The 24,110-nt window shown below is 48.6% G+C and overlaps 1 protein-coding gene across 1 annotated transcript in view; it reads left to right on the top strand.

The window, feature by feature from the left end:
• Nucleotides 1-20,207, top strand: part of LOC115639840 (signal recognition particle subunit SRP72-like) — a 42,143-nt gene extending 21,936 nt beyond the window's left edge. Inside the window, 11 exon segments of the mRNA XM_030542801.1 lie at nucleotides 5,477-5,608; nucleotides 7,367-7,495; nucleotides 8,462-8,534; nucleotides 9,989-10,053; nucleotides 10,648-10,743; nucleotides 11,921-12,024; nucleotides 12,900-12,977; nucleotides 13,761-13,898; nucleotides 14,542-14,579; nucleotides 15,433-15,592; nucleotides 19,936-20,207. Coding sequence (XP_030398661.1) covers nucleotides 5,477-5,608; nucleotides 7,367-7,495; nucleotides 8,462-8,534; nucleotides 9,989-10,053; nucleotides 10,648-10,743; nucleotides 11,921-12,024; nucleotides 12,900-12,977; nucleotides 13,761-13,898; nucleotides 14,542-14,579; nucleotides 15,433-15,592; nucleotides 19,936-20,116 — 1,194 coding nt within the window. The 3' untranslated portion in view covers nucleotides 20,117-20,207.
• The last annotated feature ends 3,903 nt before the right edge of the window (nucleotides 20,208-24,110 follow it).

Here is a 24,110-nt window from a genome sequence, read left to right as displayed (position 1 = left end):
TATTTCCATTATATTTTTATCCTTATAGGCCCCAGTCCTGCAAACACAGATTGAATGTATCTATGTGCAGGATCATTTTTGTAATCAAATGGGTCCCACTGAAGCCAGTCACACTGCTTGCATGACTTGAGTTACATATGTGCCTAGGAATTTGCAGGATCCAGGTTTTAGAAGACTGGAGCTTCCAGACTAAGGGGGTGTGTATATGTGAGAGAGAATTTTTTTCTGGTACAGAATTGAGGGAATTGGGGAAATGGGAAGATACTGCATTTAGGTGTGTGGTGCTTGTGCTTCATTAACTTCTAAAGTGCGTTGTGCAAGCTATTAGTGCACATTGCGGACATGAGGCTTTTGTGCTGTCTTCAAAACCTGATGGATGACTACAGTGAAATTTTACAGCAAGTGCTCAGCCACAACAGTATTTTTATATGTGTAAAAACTATACAAACAGCATAACGGAGGAGACATTTCTTATCCAGTCTCACTCTACCTCTGCAAGCATTGGACTCAAGATGCTGAAATATTTGCAGAGCCACAAGAAGAGCTGAATGAATAGGGAGCATGATGGTTTCATGGAGGACAGATTGCTGTGGGACACACACAAAGAAGTAATTCAAGGTTGGTGGTGGTGGCTTCAGACAGGGGGAGGCGCCGATTCTAGGACCAAGAAACTGGTGGTATCGCATTGTAATACAGGTTTGGGATGAAGAGTAGTGGCTGCAGAACTTTCAGATGCACAAGGCCAAATTTCTGGATCTGTGCCCTGAGCTCACCCCGGCTCTCCATCGCAGGGTCACCCAAATGAAAGCTGCAATGACAGTGGAGAAGCGAGTAGTGATTGCACTGTGGAAACTTGCAATGCCGGATCGCTACTGGTCAGTCGGGAATGATTTGGATCCAGGAAATGCACCCTGAGGGCCGTTGTGATGCAAGCATGCAGATCCATATTCACCTCCTGCTACACAGGACTGTGACTCTAGGCAATGCACAGGACATGGTTGATGGATCTGCAACAGTGAGGATCCTGAATTGTGGTGGGGCAATAGAGAACACGCGTATACCCATTTTGGCACTAGCCCACCTTGCCACTGAGTACATCAATAGAAAGGGCTACTTTTCTGTGGTTATAGAAGCATTGGTTGATCACTGGGGATGCTTCACTGACATCAATGTTGGCTGATCAGGGAAGGTGCAGAACACTTGCATCTTTAAGAACACAGAACTGTTCAGAAAACTACAAGCTGGGACTTTTTTCCTGGTAGGTGGAATACCACAGGGAATGTTGAAATATCACTAATGATCCTGGGCGACCCAGCCTCCCCCTGACTCCCCTGGCCAATGAAGCTGTGCACTGGCCACCTTGACAGCACCAAGGAACAGTTCAACTCCCTGCTGAGCAGGTGCAGAATGACAGTTGAATGACAGAATGATTGATTGAAGGGCTGCTCACGTTGTGTACTCACAAGACTGGATCTCAGTAGAAAGACTATCCCAACGATTATAGCTGCCTGCTATGTCCTGCATGATATATGTGAAGCAAAGAGGGAAAAGTTTTTTCTAGGGTGGATGGTGGAGGTGGAGTGGCTGTCTGCTGAGTTTGAACAGCTGCCTACAAGGGCTATTAGATGAGCTCGATGTGGAGCTATGCGGTTCAATGAGCTTTTGAAAGACCATTTTAATAGTGAACCAGAGTACTGGGGGGAGTACGGGTGTACTCTTGTGGCCTAGTAGGAATCCTGTGGTGATTGTTGTAATGTTGCTAATGTACCTATGAATTTTAATTGGGACTGAATCTGAGTTGTGTGACATTATGCAGTAACAGGAAATTGGTGGCTGTGGCCGGGGGGGAGCGATAGCTCAATGTTTTGAGCATTGGCCTGCTAAACCCAGGGTTGTGAGTTCAATCCTTGAGGGGGCCACTTAGGGATATGGGGCAAAAATCAGTACTTGGTCCTGCTAGTGGAGGCAGGGGGCTGGACTCAATGACCTTTCAGGGTCCCTTCCAGTTCTAGGAGATAGGTATGTCTCTTATTATTATTATTATTATTATTTTATTTTTAAATTGCTGAGCATGCGGTTGTGTGTGTTGTGAAATAATTATGTTCAAAATAATTTTATTCTGTAACAGAATTCAGTGCAAAAATCCCCTGTGCAATTTTAAAACAAATACATTAAAAACCTAATAAAAACTTTAAAAAAATAAGAGAACAGAACTTCTGAGGGGAAAAGAACACTCACATCCATTTCAGCTACACGTACACCTACCGTGGCTTTTCACAGGTTTGTGTCTGTGAAGCTGCAGTTGTCTTCATTGTCCCCCCAGGTGGAGTGGCAGGGGTAGTACAGCGACCCTGATGCCACGTGGAATGTTGGAGGGAGGTTAATGAGCAGATCCCGTTACTGAGTTTGCAATGGGCTGCAGAGTGAGGCGAGCTCAGGCTTGTTGAACCTGCAGGTCCAGTAGAGTGTAGCATCTGTGTTTGCTGTCTGAGAAGCTCCATTATGTCCTGGTGCCTCTCCCTCTCCTTTTCCTTCTGGGACTCCTGGGCCTGTCTCCTCTCCACTCTTCCCTTCTCCAGGCTGTCCGCAATGTTCATCCTCCAGGCCTTGTGCTTGTGGTCCGATGCAGCGCTGGCTTGCAGGGTCGCATTGAACATGTTATCCTGAGTCCTATTCTTTCTTCTCCTCACCTGGCTTAGGTGTCCTGTGGGTGTGGGGGGGAGACCCTGAAGGCCACAGTGGCAGCAGCTGAAGATACAACACACAGCGGTTCATTATCAGCACATTCACTACAGAGAGTGAAACTACTGCTGCTGAACTCACTCCCCTTGCTCCCCTAGTGTTGTAAACTCTATATTCTTGCTTGGGAATGGGATTGCTTGTGCACGGCCCCACTCACCACACCAGGCTGGTGAGTATGACCCACTGGGGCTGGGGAAATGCAGAAGGAATTGCTCGCTGGCAGCAAGGGAGGTTTAGGTTGGACATTAGGAAAAACTTCCTAACTGTCAGGGTGGTTAAACACTGGAATAAATTGCCAGGGGAGGTTGTGGAATCTCCGTCTCTGGAGATATTTAAGAGTAGGTCAGATAAATGTCTATTAGGGATGGTCTAGACAGTATTTGGTCCTGCCATGAGGGCAGGGGACTGGACCCGATGACCTCTCGAGGTCCCTTCCAGTCCTAGAGTCTATGAATCTATGATTCTAGTAGCACAGAGCAATGGCACTGAGCACTGGCACCGTTTCCCACAGGCAGGGGTGATTTTAGCTGATCTCTCACTCCTCAGGGTAACAAAGGCAGAGAGAGCAAAGCTGCTGCTAGCATCCCAAAGCCACCAGGGTCCGTGTGCTGCTAACCTGCGCGTTTCAGTGGTGCCTGCTGAAGTTGTCACTGACTGGCATAGGAAAGCATCCCACCGCGGTGGAAGAAATAAGGCTGCCTTCTCTAGAAACCTTGGGCAAAGGTTGCAGACACCTCCATGAAAGTTTCATTGAGATCTCGATGGAGGATTCACAAGACATCCCGGTGCATATAAACAGGCCGCTCCACTTGGCCTGTCTCTTGAGGGGAATGAAAAGCAGATAACAACTCTACCTCTCTTGGTTGTACCACTCCCTCTTCTAGCATGAGTAAAGTAATGAAAAGTCAACAGCTGTGTCCTGCCATTTTGGGGGTGCCATCCCTGTAATGGAAAAGTTATCTACATACCTGCCCGAGGTTCCTTCCCTGCATCAGGCTCACCTGTGTGCCACTGGTGGGACTGGCTGAATGGCAGTGGAGTCAAAAGCAGGTCCTGGCTTGCTGTGCAGGTGGATCCCACTGGCTGCATGACCCCATGCTCGTCCTCTTCTTCCTCACCCACCACCTCCTCCTCCTCGCCGTTCAGAGGATGGCATGTAGCTCTTTGTAAAAGTGACATGTCTGCGGCTCAGCCCTGCACTGACTGTTGGCCTCACTGGCCTGCTTTCACCTGGTGCTGCTGCTGTCCCTTTCGTACCCCTTCTGCATCCCGTGAGCAATCGGCTCATAGAGATCCATGTTTCTATGGCTGGATTGGAGCTGTGTCTGCGCAGCCTCTTCTCCCTTCCAGCCCAGGAGATTGAATATCTCCTGTCTGCTCCAGGCTGGAGTGTGTAGTCGGCATGATCAGCTGGGCAGCTCCATTCAACAGTGGAGAGCTGCTAAGTGTGCTCACCAAGCCAGGCAATCAGAAAAAGGAATTTCAAAAATTTACCAGGCTTTAAAGGGGAGGGGCTTCTGGTCTCCGTGACCTCTGTGCAGTGGATTTCACAATGGTAACCAGCACGGTCAGTGTGGAGCACTGAGACAGATGCTGGAGGACAGTTAGGATCAGTGTAACTAACACAGAGTCTACATTTGTATTGTGTCGACTTAAGCACATCGATTGTGGGTCTCCCCTGCTCAGGCTGAGGTGTTACTATGTTGGCATAACGGAGTAATTGCATTGGTGGGAGACCAATTTTGAGTGTAGACGCATGCACAACTAGGTCAGTGTAGATCAGGCCTTAGTTATGTGTCACAGCTCCAGTTTACACTTGTTTCACATTTGGGAAGTGTTCTTCACAGCCATAAGTGCTAGAGGCTTGATTTCTTGTTAAATGAAAACTCTGGAACATGAGAGAGTCTCCAGGGGAAACTATTGGCTCTCATAATGCTCTTTTGTGTATATATCTCACGGGAAGTCACATAAATACCTAAATAATGTAACATTCCCAAAGGGTTGCGACTGGTTAAGTTGTGTTTTGATTGTCAAGCAAGTGAACTCTTCTTGTAATAAGAAACCAGTGAGAACTACAAAGTCGGTCTTGCAAGTGAACAAACAAGTACAAAGATTGATTTTTGTCAGCAGTTATCAAGGTCTTGTTTCTTTCTCAGGAGGTCTAGCAAGGCTTTGCTCTAGGAAGCAAATACTATTTCTATAAGTCAGGATTTGGCTAGTTATATACTTTTACTATGTTTTTATGGTGGAGAATAGTGAGGGGAGACTCAGACTATGTGGCCCAGAGGGAAAGATGCTGACTTAAGAGACCCAGGTTCTGTCTCTGCTCTACCACAAACTCTTTTTGTGACCTTAGGCAAATGTGTGCCTCAGTTCCCCATCTGTTCAATGGGGATGAGAACATGGTCCTACCTCACAGGGATGTTGAGAATAAAGACAGTAAAGGTTGTGAGGTGCTCAGATAGCACCACAATGGAGGCTATATAGATGTTTAACCATACTGTGCTCTCCTATCTTATTCCCCTCCCAGTCACCGTGCCTCACTGGCTCCTTTCTTGTGTTCTTTATGCTGCCCAGTGCTGGCAAATAAGGCAGAAACACATGCCTATGGGTGTTCCTTGCCCGTTCTGCATGTGGTGTGGGGAAGGATGAAGTCAGTTTGGGGGCCCAGATAGAGATCACCATTTAATGAAGGTAGTGGAACTTGGCTTGATCTCAGTTTTGTTTCCTACAGGACCAAAATGTCTTTGACTCAAAGAAAAAAGTGAAATTGACCAATGCAGACGGCGTGGAGCACAAACTCTCCAAGAAACAGCTCCAGGCCATTGAATTCAACAAAGCTTTACTGGCTATGTACACCAATCAGGTAGAGAACTGTCCTTTGTCTGCTAGGTACAGATTTACAACCAGTCACGGGAGTTTGAGCAGAAATGTAAATCCAGTTGATCTAGTCAGATCTCCATAGACTGTTCTTTCCCCCTCAAAGTAGTCAGGATGTTGTCCAGAGATGGAGTGAATTTTAAATGCTAGATTTTTTTCAAAAGTGCTCAGCACCCAGTAGCTCCTATTGAGAATAATCTTTTTGCTGAGGCCTTCTGATAATCTGGCCAATTCATTTAGGTGCCTAAATTGGAGATGAGCATTTAAAAAATAAAAATCTGACCCATAATGTTTAATAGCGATCAGAAAAACTTCGTGACTATCCTGGTAAATGTATTGTTTATTAAAATAGTATTAACTGGGTATGTGCAGATTGAGGAGAAATTGTGCATTACTCTATATGAGGAAATGTGCATACTGCTGTTCTTGTTAACAAGGACCAATAATGTCCATTGCCAGAACAAAAACACAGGAATTTGGTACTAATATCGGGGTCCAGGAGCTCAATGGTTTGGATGGGTGAGCTTTATAGAAGTCTAAATAACTAACAAAAATACCGTCTGGTTTCTAGACCACAGAGAGCTACCTGTGCAGGCACTTCATGGGGTTACACACTGGCTGCTGATGGCAGCTTTCAGAGTGGCCTTGTAAAGAGGGAGATTGAGGCACTCTAGCAAGAAATAAAAGCCTGAAGCTGTGTGTGTGCAGAATCTGAGATTTATCCGTTGTCTGTTACAGAATCTGGCAAAAGGGGTGCTCTGGGCATTTTCACCTAGTTCCCCTTCCATTTCCAGAGCTCTTAGTTAAATCAGACTCCACCCCCCTATGTGTGTCTAGCTCTTCCCTTTCCCACACAGACATTCTAGTGTGAAAAAAAGGGAGAACCTTTGAGAAAAATTCATCTGATGGTGGTTCACATAGCACCTCGCCTGGAGAGTCTCTTCCCGGATAATGTGTTTATTACTGTAGTAGCAATGACAGGCTCTGATGCTGATTTGAGCTAGGCACTGGATGCACATAACCGACTGTCTCTGCCCCCAGACCCTAAGGCCTGGTCTACACTGGGGGGATCAATCTGACTTATGCAACTTTAGCTACATGAATAACGTAGCTGAAGTCGATGTACTTAGATCTATTCACCGCGGTATCTTCACTGCGGTGAGTTGACCGCTGACGCTCCCCCATCGACTCCGCCTGCGCCTCTCGCTGTGGTGGAGTACTGGAGTCGATGGGACAGTGCTCGGGGGTCAATTTATCACATCTAGACTAGACGCGATAAATCGACCCCCCCGCTGGATTGATTGCTGCCCGCTGATCCTGCAGGTAACGTAGACAAGCCCAAGTGTCTAGACAGATGTAAGAAGCTGGCAGGAGGAGCACAAGGGGGCACTGAAGAGGCTGTGGCCAGTGTAGTAACCAGCTGCCTGCGCACAGAGATGTAGAGGAGTGCAGAGTGATGGCTGTGGTTATCACCCAAAGGCCCTGCCATGTGGGAGTTGTGGGTCAGAATCTCCTTGGGCTGTGACTTCCCCTGTTTGCACAGCCTCTACCGCCACCATGTCCCATTCCCGATTAGGGCAGTATAGTCTGGTCCTCAGCGGGCGGTGCAGTGTCTCTTGGAATCAGCTGATGGCAGGCAATGTCTGGCCCCACTAGCTCCCTCGCCCTCTTCTCTCTGTGGGGTTTGCACAGTCACACTGACTGGTCACTAATGCTGAGGAAAACGTTCCCTTGTGTCCTTTAGGCAGATCAGTGCCGCAAGCTGTCAGCAAGTTTACAGTCTCAGAACCCTGAGCACCTGCTGCCTGTGCTAATCCAGGCTGCCCAGCTCTGTCGAGAGAAGCAGCATGCAAAGGCAATAGAGCTCCTACAGGTGGGTGACTGAGCTCCTCCTGCTGGTCTGGAGAGTGGAGGGCTGTTCCTGCACTGCAACCTGACAGATGGAGTTGGTACAAGGGGCAATTAATAGTCCTGAAACACTGGACACTGCAGAAATGGATGTTAGCTCAACCACCTGCAATGGTCATTGCGTTGTATAACGAGTGTGGCTTACGCAGGGCTTAGCGGTGCTTGGGAGAGACACGTACACGCCCATGCTCTGATCATGAAGGATGTGTTCTTTCTATAATGGGAGAGCCCCACTTGGCAGATGGCCTCCTTCACTATGGTGGTGGAACTAGGGCTGCTTTTCCTCCCCGTGGGGACCTGGTGGGTGCTGGTGCCTGGGGCTGTGCTCCTCTGGAAGGCAGGACTTCACTTTTCCTGGCCTCTCATCCCAAAGGGTGGTGTCCACAGCCCTTCTCTGGCCTTGTCTACATGCACAGGTTGCACTGGTTTACTTAAAATTGGGGTTTAAGCCGGTGCTAAAGACTCTGTGGACACTTCTGTTTCAGAGTGCCCTGTTCCTAATTGACTTGTGCTAAATTGAAATAAGCTGGTTTTAAACTGAAGTCATGTTCGCATGCCACTTTAACTAGTTTACTTAAATGGGTGCAGCTTCCTCATGTAAACAAGGCCTCTATCCTGGTGTCGAGTGTCACCTGGCATGCTGCACTTGCCAGCTGCCTGCCTAGAGGGAGCAGCTGCTGTGTGCAGTAAGGGCATGGCCCCTGGGACTTGCTTGTGGTGGAATGGGGCAGCGCTGTGGGAGGAGTGACAGACCATGGAAGCAATTCAGGACTCTGTGTGGAGTGGTTCCACTCAAACTGGCTCCCTGCCTGGCTTCAAATGACACAGTCCAGCTTTTCTTTCTGAAGTTGATTTTAAAACGGGCCCGGGCCAAGGCTGATGCGCTGTGTTCATGAACATGCTCGTGTGCCCTTGCATCTCTCGCCCTCAGGACTTTGCGGAGCAGAGCCCTGCCGACTCGGCACAGATAAAACTGACGATGGCACAGCTGAAAATCGCTCAAGGTACCAGTGCCCTTTTTTGCTGGGAAATGCTTGTTTAATGCTAGGTAAAAATACCCAATCCTTTGTCACTGGTCTTAGTGTCTGGAGAGCCAGGACCGAGAGTGGCCCCTTGCTGCTGTGAGCCCCAGCAAGGCAGCTCCACCAGGATGGAGTTCGCGAACACTGCGCTTCACAGCCCTGCAGGAGGGCTGGGAGAGCGTCTCCACTCCTCACAGTGAGCAGCATTAAAGCAAGCTCTCCTAGGCATTTGGCCAGAACCATTTTTTCTCTTGATCAGTTCTTGGACAGGGCTGCCCCATCCCTCTGGTGTCTGTGAGAGGAGTTACCAGGGGAAGGGGTTGTAATTAGGGGATGGTACCTCTTGCCGAGGGAGTGCCCTATGGAAATCAGTGCTCCTGCCTGAGCCTGGCATTGTCCATGCAATGTGTGGGTTGTGTGCCCCAGGGGGCAGGGCCTGTGGAACAAGTGGAGGGCAGCCCTGGGCACTGTGCTAATAGCTGGCATTCAACGCATTACAGTGGGCTGATGTGTGTGCTTCAGCCTGACCTGAGAGGGGGAGCAGGACAACTGGGCACTGAGGTTCAGCGCGGGCAGGGAGAGGGGGATTTGTATTAATGTGGTTGGTGCGGGATCGACCCTTTCCTGAGTGGCCGCAGAAGTACATACAGGAAAGGCTGGGGATCTGCATATTGAAATGTTTGGCTGCCGCTGACTGCATGACACGCAAGTTGTAAAGTTCCCCTCGAGCTACCTCAAATATGCACTACCCAACATCCAGTACTTGGCATGGGCCGTGCTCCATTGTCGCCTGGCAGCAGTGCCCGCAATCAGTGGGACTATTGAGGAGAAATAAGGGGGCAGGATCTGGCCCTGCAGTGCTTGATGGGGGGAGAGTGGGGAAGGGGGATCAAAGCACTTCCTGTTGGCCCAGCTTTGCTCCCATTGAAGCTTGTGATAAAACTTGCACTGGCGTCAGTCAGAGCAGGCAGGCCAGAGCTGACTGAGGTTTGTTCTGAAATACACCCAGCTGATAGTGCTCCATTCCCTCCCGTAGGGAAGTAAAGCATTGCTCTTGATCCACTGCTTCTAAAGCAGTGGAGCTGGGGATGAGCCCTTTGCATGTGGTAGCAGCCTTGAGCATGCTGCAGACCTAGGTGGGGAGCCCAGTAGGTGCTGGGGTTGCTGCAGAGGCTGTTTAGTCTGAGGATGAGAAGAGCACTGTTGGGACTGACGTTTCTTCTCCATGAACGGCCAGCGATTATATTGTCTTAACAATAATAGTGGAGAAAACCTCTTCAGCAGTTGGTCCTGCAGGCAGAGGAGTATGGTGGCCAGTTGGCGTGTGCTGACTTCCCTAGGGACACTGAGGGTAGGGGGATCCAGGATGGAGAACAGGGGCAAGGAAAGCATTGCTGTGTAGTTTAAAGTGCATTATTCTCCCTTCTTTCTCTAAGGCAGCGTCACCAAAGCATGCATCATTCTGAGGAGCATAGAAGAGCTGAAGCATAAACCAGGCATGGTGAGTGGCAGTTAACAGGTACCATCCCAGAATACCATCATCCTTTTCATGCTCCTTCCCTGTTCCTGTTTGCCTGTCTCCTGAGCTACTCCTGGACTGAAATTCAGATCTGGGTGCCCAGTGTTGGTCTCAGTCTGTTGGTCTGCTTGCACAGTGCGGCTTAGTTGCTGAGATTTTTGATACACAGCGTTATGCCTCAGAGTAGATGTTAGACCTTTAGATAACTCACTTACTGTGGTGAAAGCCAGCCAGACAAAGGGTAATAACTTGCATCAGAGTCCCCCAACAGTGTGGGAGCCTTGGCTTTCCCAGTTCAGTGATTCTCTCATCCTTTATCCTTCATTGATTGGAAACCTTTTAAACAACAGTTCTCCTGGGCTGTTTCGACCATTGCAGTTACGTCCTGCCTGTACTGGGGAGGATAATCCCAGCGGGCAGCTGCTGCTTCAAATTGCCATTTTTGCAGTTTGTTCCGTTCCCTTTTTCCTCAGCAATTCTTTTAATAACATGTTTACATGAAAAGTATCTTAAAATGATCACTTACAAGTATTGCCCGCCCCTTGACTGCACGCTGACTGTTGTTGGGGTTTGCAGGTGTCTGCGTTAGTGACGATGTACAGTCATGAAGAAGACATTGACAGTGCCATTGAGGTCTTCACGCAAGCTATCCAGTGGTACCAGGAATACCAGGCAAGTAGATCCAGGCAGACAATACATTTGAGAGTTGTAGCTGCTTTTTATCCCTTACTAACTTGCTGGAGACCAGCTGTTCCTGACCAGCTCCTACCTGTACATCGACTGGAGAGGAACATGGCAATAAGCCGTCTCCTTGCCGACGGCTCGCTACGGCTGATGAGATCCTGGGGGGCCGGGGAACATTCTACTCCATGTCCCCCTCTCTCTCTTGGACATGCTGCTTGCACCAGGTTTGTCATTCGGACCAATGACAAGTTTGCAGTGTGGGGAAAATGGCAGACTCTCTTTACCAGCTCTTCCAGTGCCTGTCAGGTTACAGATTCTGCAGGCTAGCAGAGGGCACCGCAGTGTTGCCCCTCTTCCCGTGTTGACACTGGAGGAGCAGCAGTCAGTTGGCTTTGTGCACTTACTTGAGCCAGGAGAGCTTCAGAGAGGGACACTGATTCCAGGCTGGCAGCCTGCTGGCTGTACTCGGTTAATCGGAACGCTGGGCCGCTGAAAGGAGCCACTTGGAGTCTGTCGGATGAGCAGAATGATGGTTCCATTGGGGGCTCAGTAATTAGTTCCTGGAACCTGGTTATTTTGAGGATGTAGCAGTTTATTTCAGCAAAAAATGAATTGCCAGAAGAAGCATGTGCCCCATGGGAAGTATTATCTTAAAGCTGCCTTGGCATTGGCTGTTTCCCATGTTTCTCTCTTCCCTGGTTTTCTGTCAGCAAGAACGCTTGGCTTTTCAAAATGCATCTGCCTGCGTTGTTCCCAACCTTATGATCTGATGCCTTGGCTGGTCACTGGGGAAATGGCTGATGTCCTAAACCAGGTTGTGACTTCAGGTTGCAAGTAAACAGCAGCAGCAGATGACTGTTAGTTTTCTGTAATTGTCAGACTCTGGCTAAAATGCCTGTCCCCTTCCCATTTTCACCCCCTCCTGCCAATTCTGTTGATCATGGGCTGCTGGTAGCAGGCGCGGTTAGGGTTAATGCCACAGACTGCCAAGCCTTTTCCTCAAGGAATGGGGAAGAAATTCCTGCAACTCAGTTCTCCTTCCAGATCACTTGGGTGAGGAGTTTACGTTGGTTTGAAACAGTCTCTAGTAAAGTCAGGAAGCAAAGCAGCCACATCACTGACTTGCTAAATGCTGTCAAACATTTGAAAACCTTGTGACTTGCAGCCAAAGTCTCCTGTTCATTTGTCGCTGATAAGGGAAGCAGCCAACTTTAAGCTGAAGTATGGGAGGAAGAAGGAAGCGATCAGCGACCTGGAAGAGCTGTGGAAGTGAGTTCAGGGAGGAGAGAAGGGGGTCCTGTTTTCCTTCTGGACCTGAGCTGTGGTCCTGCTGTTTTGGGCACTGAAATATGGGCAGTGTCTGGTTCCTGCGAGGACTGCTCAGGGGTTCTGGAGCCAGATAACGTGTGAGGCAGTAGTTCCTCCTTTTTAGACATTGTAAAAGGGCTTCTGGTCAAAGCTGTGCCCCCTGCCTCACCCCTTGGATGAAGTATCTGCTACAGAAGGCCTAGCCCCACGATCTGTAGTAACAGCTCTCTATCTCTGTTGTGAGTGCTTGTGCATTACATCCTGATAGAAGCTGTGTCTTTCACATTGGATGCCATGTCGTCTGTCCCCAGCCAGCACCCATTCTCTGTGGGAGGAGTTCCCCAGTCCGTATCTGAAATTCATATGAAGCCCCTGGCCCTTCTTGATGCTGGCACATTCTGAGGACTGATCTGCAGCTCTCTCTCCTGTGTTAAGAAAAAACAAATCAGCCCGTCTGTGCAGTCTGAGCTAATTGTGGAGAGAAGCAGAGGCAGTGGGGTTTTTTTTAAATAGGGATAGAAGATTTTCGTAGGAGTGACCTTAAAAAAAAAATACACCAATTAAAAAAATTCAGGGTAAGAAAAATGACAACAGGCCCTAGATTTCTAGGGTTGTTGGCTGCGACAACAGCCCAGGGAGAGGCTAGTCAAAGTGCTTGGCAGTGAACACCCTGCATTGTACACTATCGGCAGCTGCTATTGCACACACAGAAAGCATCTGCCTGGGGCTAGCCAGCGTTGGGCTGTGTGGTTAGCTATAGTGCATACTCTGGGCATGGCTTGTGTTTGTAGAGTGTTCAGTGAACTTCACAATGTTCCTTTCTTCTTTTCTTCGAGGCAAAACCCAAAAGATATTCATACTCTGGCCCAGCTCATCTCCGCATACTCTCTCGTAGACCCCGAGAAGGCAAAGGTGTATCCTTTGTGGTGGTGACTGGGCTTGTAGAGGGGAAGGGGTTTGCTGTTCCCAGAATGTTTTCCTAATGATGTCATGAGTGTCAGGAATTTTTGAGCTGCTTCAGGACTCTTCCAACAGGAACATCAGGGAACCTCTGACCCTGGGGAGAGCAGGAAGGTCATAGTGCAACTCCACGTTAAGGGTGGGATTTTCAAAAGCATCTAAGTGAGTTGGGTGCCTAGCTGCTATTTACTTCTAGTAGGATTTGGGTGTCTAAATTCCCTTAGGGCTTTTAAATCTCCCCTTGGCCCCCCAAAAGCAATGAGAACTTCAGTCAGTTAATGATGAGCGAACAAATCAGTATGATCCAACTTTTTGCTGTGGCACTTTTGTCCTATAGTGGTAACATGTTGTTGTACTTTCCCACCGAATCGTTTGGTGTAACTCTTATTGTAATAACCGATTCTTACCTCAGTTCCCGTCAGCAGCTCTCAAAGCGCGTTACAAAGGAGGTCCGGGTCATCACTCCCCTTGTACAGCTGGGGAAACAGGCACCTAGAAGGGAAGTGACTTGTCCAAGGTCAACCAGCAGGCCAGTGGCAAAGCCAGGAACAAAACCCAGATCTCCTGGGTCCCTGTCTGTTGCCCTCTCCACTGATTCACTCTGTGTGTATGGATTGGAGCTGCTGGTTAATCTCCCTGGGACAAAGATGGGGTTTGAGTTGCTGCGGGTGCCTCCATCCCAGCTTTCTCTGCTGAATGCATTCCTGTTTCCATTCCTGAGCTCTGCCCCTCAACAGCCTTAGCAAACACTTGCCCTCGTCGGACACGATGTCTTTGAAAGTAGACGTGGATGCTCTTGAAAATTCCCCCGGGGCCACGTATGTTCGGAAGAAAGGCGGAAAGCTCACGGGAGAGAACCAGCAGAAAGAGCAAGGGTAAACAGCGTCTCTCATGCTCATCGTTCCCTTCCGTGGGCTTGGGGTTAGAAAGCACTTGCTGTGTGGATCATCTCAGAGCTTCAGGCCTGTTCCTCCAGCCACCCTGCAAATGGTCTGACCAGTCAAAAAGCAGGCTGTCCCTTAGAGTGTCTGTAGGTAACTCCAGGAGGTCCAGAGAGGGACAGCAGTGGTCCCAATCAGTGATGCAAAGGAAATGTCCCTATCAGCAATGCAGAGGTGGGCAGCAAGGCCCTTGTGAAGCCAGAGCTGTGCACACCACTAGCGTGAGGCCAAGCATGGTCTGGGGAACATTCCCTCACACTGGGGTTCTCGTGCATTGGCTTGTGGAGCGTTTGCTGGCAGGCTGCAGAATGAAACACTGAGCCGGGGAAATGGGGGTGTTCTGGGAGCAGGAGTCAAGGTCTCTTACAGACTGGTCTGCAGGGGGAGTAACTGGAGATCCACTGCTCTAGGGGATTAGAACCGTTTCTCTGAGACTAGTGTCCTTTCCTCCTCATGTCCTCACTTCTTTGAAAAAAGAGACATTCGTCTCGTCCCAGCCCTGGCTCCGTGCTTCTCAGTGCGTTCCAGGGAACCCACTGCAGCACTGTGATCTTGTTTCTCCTCCTCCATCTTTCAGGCAAGGAGATGTAAAGAAAAAGAAGAGGAAAAAGAAGGGTGAGTTGTGTGTGTTTGCAGTACGCCTTTGCTGTCCTGCTAGCGATCAGTTTGGAGCCTCAGCCACACCTTGTCATCTGTGCACTGCCCCCTGCCCTGGTAACATTCTTTAAACTCCCGTCCAACAGGATCAGAAGATTGTGTTTTGAGGGTGGGGGATGCCTACAGGAGTTAGGTGCCCAAGTCCCATAGATGCTGAGTGCCTCATTCCCTTGGTGTGTTTGTGTGTGTGTGTGTGTGGGGGGGGTGGGTTTGGAAATCCCACTATGGAGTTTAAACCACCTCTTTTAAAGAGTGACAGGCGGCTGCTACATGCCTGTCCTCCCTCCCACCAGGTCACTGTGCCTCCTGCCTAGTACTGTCTCTTCAACCTCAGCTGCTGGGTTCAACATAAAATGTGAAGTGGCCAGGCCTGAGCACCCCTCTATTCCCATTGGCTTCAGTAGAAGTTGAAGGCACTTTGCATTACACAGGATTGGGTCCTAAACAAACCAGAACCCCTCTGATTTCCAAGCCGTTGTTTCCTGACAGTATTTCCCATGTCCCCTTTAGAGGGGAAAGTAGCCCGTCAGACCTAACGCACGCAGCTGTGCCAACAAGAGGAGCTTCATTCAACTCGGCATACCTTGTGGGCTTAAGCTTTGTAGAGTCACAGATTCCAAGGCCGGAAGGGACTAGCCACTCCCCCCCCCCCGTCCCCCCCCGAACTGCCCTGGAATAAGTCCTTGAGCAGCTCTTATAGCACAACAGCCCAGATGGAAGGAAGATTACTCAAGCTTCATATCAATGTGTGGGGCTTTTCCTCACCGTGTCACATGATCTCCACTTTTTTCTCCTGCTGACGGCTGTGCAGGAAAATTGCCTAAGAACTACGATCCCAAGGTGAACCCAGACCCTGAGCGGTGGCTGCCGATGCGAGAGCGCTCCTACTATCGTGGCAGGAAGAAGGGCAAAAAGAAGGATCAGATTGGAAAGGGAACCCAGGGAGCAACGACAGCTGGCACATCTGAGCTGTGAGTAGGGGTTGCAGAGAAGAGTGCTTTGTAATTACACAGTGCCTCAGGCAGCAAACACTCCTCAACTGCTTCTCAAACATGGCCTCCAGATCCCACTGAGACCAGTGAGGCTCATCCTCTGGTTCTCAGTGCATTGAGCCTGATTCGTTTGCCAGCTCCCCAGGGCAGGGACTGTATCTGTAGCTGTCTTAAACTGAGCACATCGTCCGTGTGTGGCATGAGTCTGGTGTACGCCAGGGGTGGGACCGGACCATAATGTACAAAGAATACACTAGTAGAGCTTCATCAGTCATTAAACACAGTAGTTCAACAGCTCATGGCTGAATTAGGCAGCACTTTGGAACAGGAAGTGAAACATCCTTATTCAATTGCAAGTGTGGGAAAACTTAGGTAGAAAGAATTATGAGAGTATTAGAACGGCCATACTAGATCATCCAGCCCAGTATCCTGTCTTCTGGCAGTGGCCAATGCCAGGTGCCCCAGAGGGAATGAACAGAACAGGGAATCCATCTCGTCGCCCATTCCCAGCTTCTAGCAGACAGTGGCTAAGGACACCATCCCTGCCCATCCTGGCTAACAGCCATTAATGGACCTATCCTCTGTGAATTTACCTAGTTCTATTCTTTTTTGAACCCTGCCTTAGACTTAGCTTAATGGTAGAGCTGCTGCAACTTTTTCAGTAACCTTTCCTTTGTGGTGCCTCTGGGGTGGAATGAATTCTGTCTCTCTCATCACATTCATGTGTATAATATGTGCCTAGTGTGAAATGGGCAACTTACGGCTAAATCACTTCTTAGTGTAGCTGATTACTTTAGAAAGGATTGAAACTATTAAGCTACTAATAGCAGGTAAAAGCAAACGGGAGTTGTAGTTCCCCTTAACCCATATGGTACTGGAGTCACTTGTGAACAAGTTGGCTGTGGCTCTGATTGCAATCTGGTGAGTTGGGACTCACAGCTAAGTGCAGCAGTTACACAGCTGTCACCACCTGCAAATCACTGGCTCAGAATTTGTACGCAGGATGGAGGCTTACCGGAAGTCAATGGTTATTTTTTGTTGTTGTGACGTACGTACATCAATTCTTACTGTTAAACATTTTGAAATGTATCAAGTTTAATTTTTTCAGTGATGTGAACTGAAGGGTTTCACCTTTTTTTTTTATTATCAGCGGGGTAGCCGTGTTAGTCTGGATCTGTAAAAGCAAAAAGAGTTCCGTGGCACCTTATAGACTAACAAACATACTGGAGTCAAGTATCAGAGGGATAGCTGCGTTAGTCTGGATCTGTAAAAGCAGCAGAGAGTCCTGTGGCACCTTATAGACTAACAGACGTTTTGGGGCATGAGTTTTCATGGGTGAATACCCACTTCGTCGAATGCATGTAGTGGAAATTTCCAGGGGCAGGTATAAATATGCAAGCAAGAATCAGGCTAGAGATAACAAGGTTAGTTCAATCAGGGAGGATGAGGCCCTCTTCTAGCAGTTGAGGTGTGAAAACAAGGGAGGAGAAACTGCTTTTGTAGTTGGCTAGCCATTCACAGTCTTTGTTTAATCCTGAGCTGATGGTGTCAAATTTGCAGATGACCTGAAGCTCAGCATTTTCTCTTTAAAAGTCTGGTCCTGAAGCTTTTTTTGCTGCAGGATGGCCACCTTTAAATCTGCTATTGTGTGTCCAGGGAGATTGTGTGATGGTGTCGCTGGTGTAGATATGTGGGCAGAGTTGGCATCGAGGTTTGTTGCATGTCCACATATCTACACCAGCGACACCATCACAGGACCTAACCAGATCAACCACACCATCATCGGTTCATTCACCTGCATGTCCACCAATGTAACATACGCCATCATGTGCCAGCAATGCCCCTCTGCTATGTACATCAGCCAAACTGGACAGTTCCTACATAAATGGATAAATGGACACAAATCAGATATTAGGAATGGCAATATACAAAAACCTGTAGGAGAACACTTCGTATTCACCCACGAAAGCTCATGCTCCAATACGTTTGTTATCTATAAGGTGCACAGAACTCTTTTCCGCTTGTTTTTATTATTATTTTTCTATTTGAATTTTCACAGTCACAGAAAATTAAGGTGTCGGACAATAACTGTGTAGTGACCTCGATCCCAGCAGGGGAAAGATGTGGAGAAGGCTGAGTTCCTGGCAGGGCAGGGCAGGGCAGACAGAGAGCAGGAGGATGAGCCGGTGGCTGTGAGGCAGGCCACTTTGCTGTCTCCAGCTCCAGGGCAGTGCAGAGAGCCTCCTGCAAGCCCCATTTTTACAGCCCTGCTCACTCACTCACTCTCTGGGAGTGTGGGAGCCATCCCCGGGCAAAAACCATTCAGCAGCAGGGTGGCTTCCCTCGCAGCCAGGGGTTCGTCATTGTCCTTGTAGACCTGGCTGGGGGTTGCTGTTTTACCCCATCAGAACCCCAGTCTTCCTCACATCTTGGGCCTGCAGGGATGGGATACCCAATGGTATGTGTCATCCGGATGATGCTCCAGAGGAGAGGTATGTTGGGGGTTTCAAAAGTGCCTAATGGAGGTAAGTACCCCGTGACTTTCACCTGATTCCCTTGCACCCTTTCACGGCCCCAGCCCAGACAGAATGAGGGACCCGGTGCTTTGTTCTTAGTGAACAAACAGGTTATTTATGCTACCTGAGGTTTGGGTGAAAAGGTCTCTTCAGCCCAGAATTTGTCTTCTGCAAACTTGTTCTGTTCTTCTGATATTAAATATTCTGATTTGGAACCAAAGCGTATGCTGGTTGCGGTTTTCTGGAGCTAGAGCTAGGATGCAAATCACACTTCCTAAAAAGTTTCCTGGCTCCTGTCGTCTTCCCTTCCTGCTTTTCAGGTGTACCACGTTACATGCATGATAAACTAGAAAAGAGACTGTGCACACTCTTCTGTTTAGTTTTAAGATAAGTGAGCTCAGCTGCTACAGACTCTTCAAAGCTACCTGAGCATGATTCTGGGCTAAAGTGAGGTTCTGTTTGCACTGAACTCAGTAAGAATCATAGAATATCAGGGTTGGAAGGGACCTCAGGAGGTATCTAGTCCAACCCCCTGCTCAAAGCATGACCAGTCCCCAACTAAATCATCCCAGCCAGGGCTTTGTCAAGCCTGACCTTAAAAACCTCTAAGAAAGGAGATTCCACCACCTCCCTCGGTAACCCATTCCAGTGCTTCACCACCCTCTTAGTGAAACAGAGTTTCCTAATATCCAACCTAAACCTCCCCCACTGCAACTTGAGACCATTACTGCTTGTTCTGTCATCTTCTCCCACTGAGAACAGCTTAGAGCCATCCTCTTTGGAACCCCCTTTCAGATAGTTGAAAGCAGCTATCAAATCCCCTCTCATTCTTCTCTTCTGCCGACTAATTGTGCACTGGGTGGGAGCTCCATGCTGCTACTTGCAGGGCCAAGCAGGGAGGGGCTGGGTTGTGGCAGGGGGAGCCCTAGTGCAAACAAACCTCCTCCTAACAGTGCAGGCAAGAGAACAGCAACAGCCTGGCTTCTGTTGGGTTTGTACTGCTCGTCTGCCTGGGGAGTCTCATGTACCCCCAAAATGCGTCCTCTGTAATAAGCTTAAAGCATGAACCCGCAAGGCCGGGAGCTAAGACTGAAACTGCTCCTCTTAGAAAACAAACCTCCCCATAACAGTGCAGGCAAGAGAACAGCAACAGCCTGGCTTCTGTTGGGTTTGTACTGCTCGTCTGCCTGGGGAGTCTCATGTACCCCAAAAATGCGTCCTCTGTAATAAGCTTAAAGCATGAACCCGCAAGGCCGGGAGCTAAGACTGAAACTGCTCTTCTTAGAAAACAAACCTCCCCATAACAGTGCAGGCAAGAGAACAGCAACAGCCTGGCTTCTGTTGGGTTTGTACTGCTCGTCTGCACAAAAATGCGTCCTCTGTAATAAGCTTAAAGCATGAACCCGCAAGGCCGGGAGCTAAGACTGAAACTGCTCCTCTTAGAAAACAAACCTCCCCATAACAGTGCAGGCAAGAGAACAGCAACAGCCTGGCTTCTGTTGGGTTCGTACTGCTCGTCTGCATTTCCTGGAGCTTGAGCTTTTTACTTTGTCTGAATAATTTATTCATAACCTAGACAGCGTGGTCACTTCAGTTGTTGGGCTGTAATTCCACAGCTTTAAAAGCAAATCCCATGGGCATAAGGTCAATTGCTTTTTTATCTGTTTTGGAGCCTAAATTAGTTTCCCTTTGATTTCTGTTCTGGGCAAGGAAAGGGAAAATGTTCCTCTCTCTAGCAGTGATGTTTGAAGTCCCCCGGCTCTGGGAGGCACTCCTAACCCAGTGGTGTTACCTGTCTCCCTGCAGGGATGCCAGTAAGACAGCAAGCAGCCCGCCTACCTCCCCACGGCCTGGCAGCTCCACAGCCATGTCCTCTGCAACCACGAGTAACATGATCCCCCCCCGGCACCAGAAACCTGCTGGCGCTGCAGCAACCAAGAAGAAGCAGCAGCAGAAGAAGAAGAAAGGAGGCAAGGGAGGCTGGTGACAAGAGGGGTTGCCAAGCTGGCCATGTGAGGGACTGGAGCTCTCTGCTGTAAAGTGTTGAGAACAGAATAAAGGTCAGAGTAAGAAGCTTCCTTCACAATGTCTAGAAAAGGTTCCTCCTGGGCTTCGTTTCCTCTGCAGTAGGAAGGGAAGGGGAAGCTTTTCCTCCGCCCATCCCCACTCCCTTTCCTAATTCGCTGCCTGATGCTTCCCTCGGTTATTTGGGGGGAGGGGGAGGAGGCTCAGGGTTAATTTGCTTATAGAGTCAGACTGTTGTCCCTCCCGGTGCGCTCGTGGCCCCCTGCAGCAGTTACACTAACACACACTATTTCCCCAGTCCTGCTTTCATCAGAGAATCAGCTGGAGTGATGAGTCTTGACAAACATGCCACATTACTGGCCTCCCCACGGGCCCTTGCTGTCTCTGGGCTGCCTGGCAAAGCCGTCACCTAGGTGACAGGAGGGCAGACACTGGACCTGTGGGCTGCTGTCTGGAGGTGGCTGTACATGGCAGAAGGGACAGTTCACTCTCACTTCATTTTGTGGCTTGAGTTCTGGAGAGCCACATTCTTAAACGTGTCAAGAATCTGAGGTTGCGTGGAGCTTCCTAGGGCAAGGTTCAAGTGACCTGTGGTGCCTTGGCACTGTCTGTAGGCTTTGATTTCCTCTAGCCAAACAGAGTGTGTGAGAATGCTGCTTTGTTAGCGGGTAACACTGGCCTTCGGCAGCGCTTTGTGTGAGAGCAGCCCACGCTCTGCGTTCCGGGTTCCATGAGGAACAAACCTTTCTGGAATGAGGTGGGGCATTAGAAATGGCGCACTTCTCCTCTGGGGTCTGAGTGCTGAGCTCTCTGAGCATCTACCCTATGGTGTCTGGCATTGGAATACTTTGTTTTCAGGGTCTGGCCATGTCCAAGGGACACAGTCCAGATTTCAGTATGACCTATTTGGGTGCAATCGTCGGGGGTTTAGAAATATGCAGCAAGATGATGTAGACAGTGCCTCATGGCCTGTTTCTCCTGCTGTCTTACCGATGCACACTCCGGTGCCAGCCTAAAGCCCCTGAATTGTAAGTTGGTGTCTGGCGTTTTATTCCGATATATGTAGAGAGAGCCACTACGGGGGTGCCAGTCGCACTCAGCTCCTTGCAAAGAAATGAGCATAGGAGTTGGCTCTTATGGGGGGCCCTGGGCTGGTTAGGCTTTCTCTGAACTGCTGTTATGGTACCTCTTTAAGGATGGGACTCTTGCTTCCTCCACACTTGTGGTAGCCGTTAATTCTACGTGGTTGAAATAACAAAGCCTGCCAACCGCAGACTGCCTTACAGACAGCACACTGTACATACACTGGTGCACAAGTGTCACTGGGTCTGCGGGCTGCAGTTCAGACAGCCAGGCCCACTAAGCTGGGATGGATTCATTGCATGGCACAGGAACAGTATTTCTTACCGTAGCAGAAATTCCTGGAGGCTGTCAGACAAAAACCATAAGCAAAGGAACATCCATACTTGCATTTCCAGCTACCAGCTTGTCAGACACACTGCTTTTCAGTCTGTCAACTGTTGCACCATCTTATCTTAGCACTGTAGGGGAGCACAGCTTCTGTGTTAACCAGCTACAGTCTAAGTAGCAGAACCGTTCGGAGGACAGTTGCTTGGCAATTGCTAGCAGATAGCAATGATCATAGTAGAAAAGGAAGCATGTGTGGACTGGAAGGAATTCTCTAGCAGCAGCTGGCTCCAAGACCAAGTTACAGCGAGTATTGTGCTTTGGATGGCAGGCAGATCGGGCACAAAAACACATTTTTGTGCTACTGTTTTGTATAGCACAATAGAATGCGCTGAGAACAGAGGTAACTGAACAAAACACAATTATTTTTTACAGAAAGAACCCGAATGCAGTGTTAGAAATCACTGTCACGTGTATGGTCTCTAACTAGAACTATGAAGACTAAATCATAACACACTAAGCAACTTTCACTCTGGCCACAACAACTGTGAATTCAACTTTCGAGTGTATTTATTTAGATGTTTGCAGTCTAGTTTGGAGAACTCTACATTCTTAATAATCATGGCCAAAACAGTCAGATGTGAAGACTGGAAGTTCAGACACCACAATAAAACTGCATTGACTTTTGCTGAGCAATCCCAGAGCCTGTCGACTCCAACTATAGAGGCATGGCCAGTGTTTTCATCTTCCTAATACACTCTTGGACAGTATGTACTGATTTGGTTGGTGCTAGGACCTGTAGTGGCTATATACAGAATATGATGGCTGCTGGGGGTGGGGGGCGAGCTGTTTTCTCTCCTCTTCCAATCACAGTTGTTCTCCTTTAACTGTAAAGCCTTTCAGAAAATGCTGGTGTTCATACAGTGCAGGAGTGAGGCAATCCGAACTTGATGTAAATTGCACTAGCAGAGGGTAGGTGGACAAAGTTTGGCACAAACTACAGGCTTTGTGAAATCAGTCTTTAAGGGTATGGCTAACTTGAAATTTTGTGAGTGTGGTCGGTGCGCCAGCGCTGGGAGAGAGCTCTCCCAGCGCTGCACGTAAACCACATCCCTTACGGGTGTAGAGAGCTCTCCCAGCGCTGCACGTAAACCACATCCCTTACGGGTGTAGCTTGCAGCGCTGGGAGCCGTGCTTCCAGTGCTGCGGCACTGATTATACTGAAGCTTTACTGAGGCTATACTGAGCACAAAAATTGCAGCGCTGTAAAATGCCAGTGTAGCCAAGGCCTTGGAAAAATCTAAGACTAAACGCCCTACTGCCAATGGAAACAAACATTGCTCTGCAGCATCTGCTTCCCAGACTTTATAGCAGTGGTTCTCAACCTGTGGGCCACTTGTGGCCCAGTCAGCACACAGCTTTGGCCCATTTGACATCCTCCGAGCCATACAGGTAGTATAATGTGTGGCTGCGGCCTGCATAACACAGAGAAAGCTGCAGATGTGGCCCACGATGGTAAATAGGTTGAGAACCACTGCTTTATGCACTGTCTGGCAGGAGAACTTGAAACTGACTAAACACACTAGTCTGTTTCATCATCCCAGTGACCATAAATGTGAAAAGTAAACAGCATAACTCAAGAAAATTAAATTTGATTTTAAAAAATCTTTGTTTTAATCCTCTTCCACTAACTTTAGATAATACACAAGATCATGGGTTGAAAAACTGTTTGTGTTCCTTTTAAATTCCAGCACATAGTGCACCTAAAATACCCCCAGGCTCTAAACTTCATCAACCTAACTTTTTAGAAAAGCTATTTAACATTCAGGGCCAGATTTTCCAAAGTGCTTAGCACCCAGCAGCTCTCATTGTCCTCATGGCTGCAGAGTTCTCCGTTGTTCTCAGTGAGTGCTGAGTGCTTATAGGGACTTTCAGAAGATGGACTCCAAAACGGCCATCTCGTTGGGCACAATGAACTTAAACCACCCACTGAAAAAATGAATTATTCTGTGCTTGAACTAATCCTGTTGGAGTCAGTGAGTGTTTATCATGTCATAACGATGACGACATCTGTGCCAATCCTCACCCCTGGAAAGACCTGGTTGGTGGGGGTGAGGGTGGGGGGCTGTGTGCGGAAGTGGGCTGCTTTTCAAATACCAATTTACCAGAGTTAATCAGAAAACAGCTTTTCCATCCTGTGGGAAATTGTGATATTTTGATACTGAGATGAGATGCTGAAATCTTCATATATTTATTGAAATGAAATGTTCTGACTCAGAGATTATCAAAACAGGAGGTTTTCATTGGAACCAGGAAATCCAAGAGTGGCCATTTTGAATTCAGGTTTCAGCGAAGCAGGGTGGAAGGGCGGAGATAGGAGGACCAACACGTGCAAAAAAAATAATTCCCAAGAGGGCCTAGGATGCAGGAAGGGGCAGATACTCCCCCTCATTTGGTCAGGAGGTGGTGCTGCAGGATTTGAGAGCATTTTTCAGGGGTGTAGGGTAGCAAGTAAGGGACTGCCTGCCAGGACTGTGGAGAAGGGAGCT

The sequence above is a fragment of the Gopherus evgoodei genome, unplaced genomic scaffold (assembly GCF_007399415.2).
Source record: "Gopherus evgoodei ecotype Sinaloan lineage unplaced genomic scaffold, rGopEvg1_v1.p scaffold_135_arrow_ctg1, whole genome shotgun sequence".
Taxonomy (NCBI): domain Eukaryota; kingdom Metazoa; phylum Chordata; order Testudines; family Testudinidae; genus Gopherus; species Gopherus evgoodei.
Note: the sequence above shows the minus strand (reverse complement) of the source record. Positions and strands in the feature narration are given on the sequence as shown.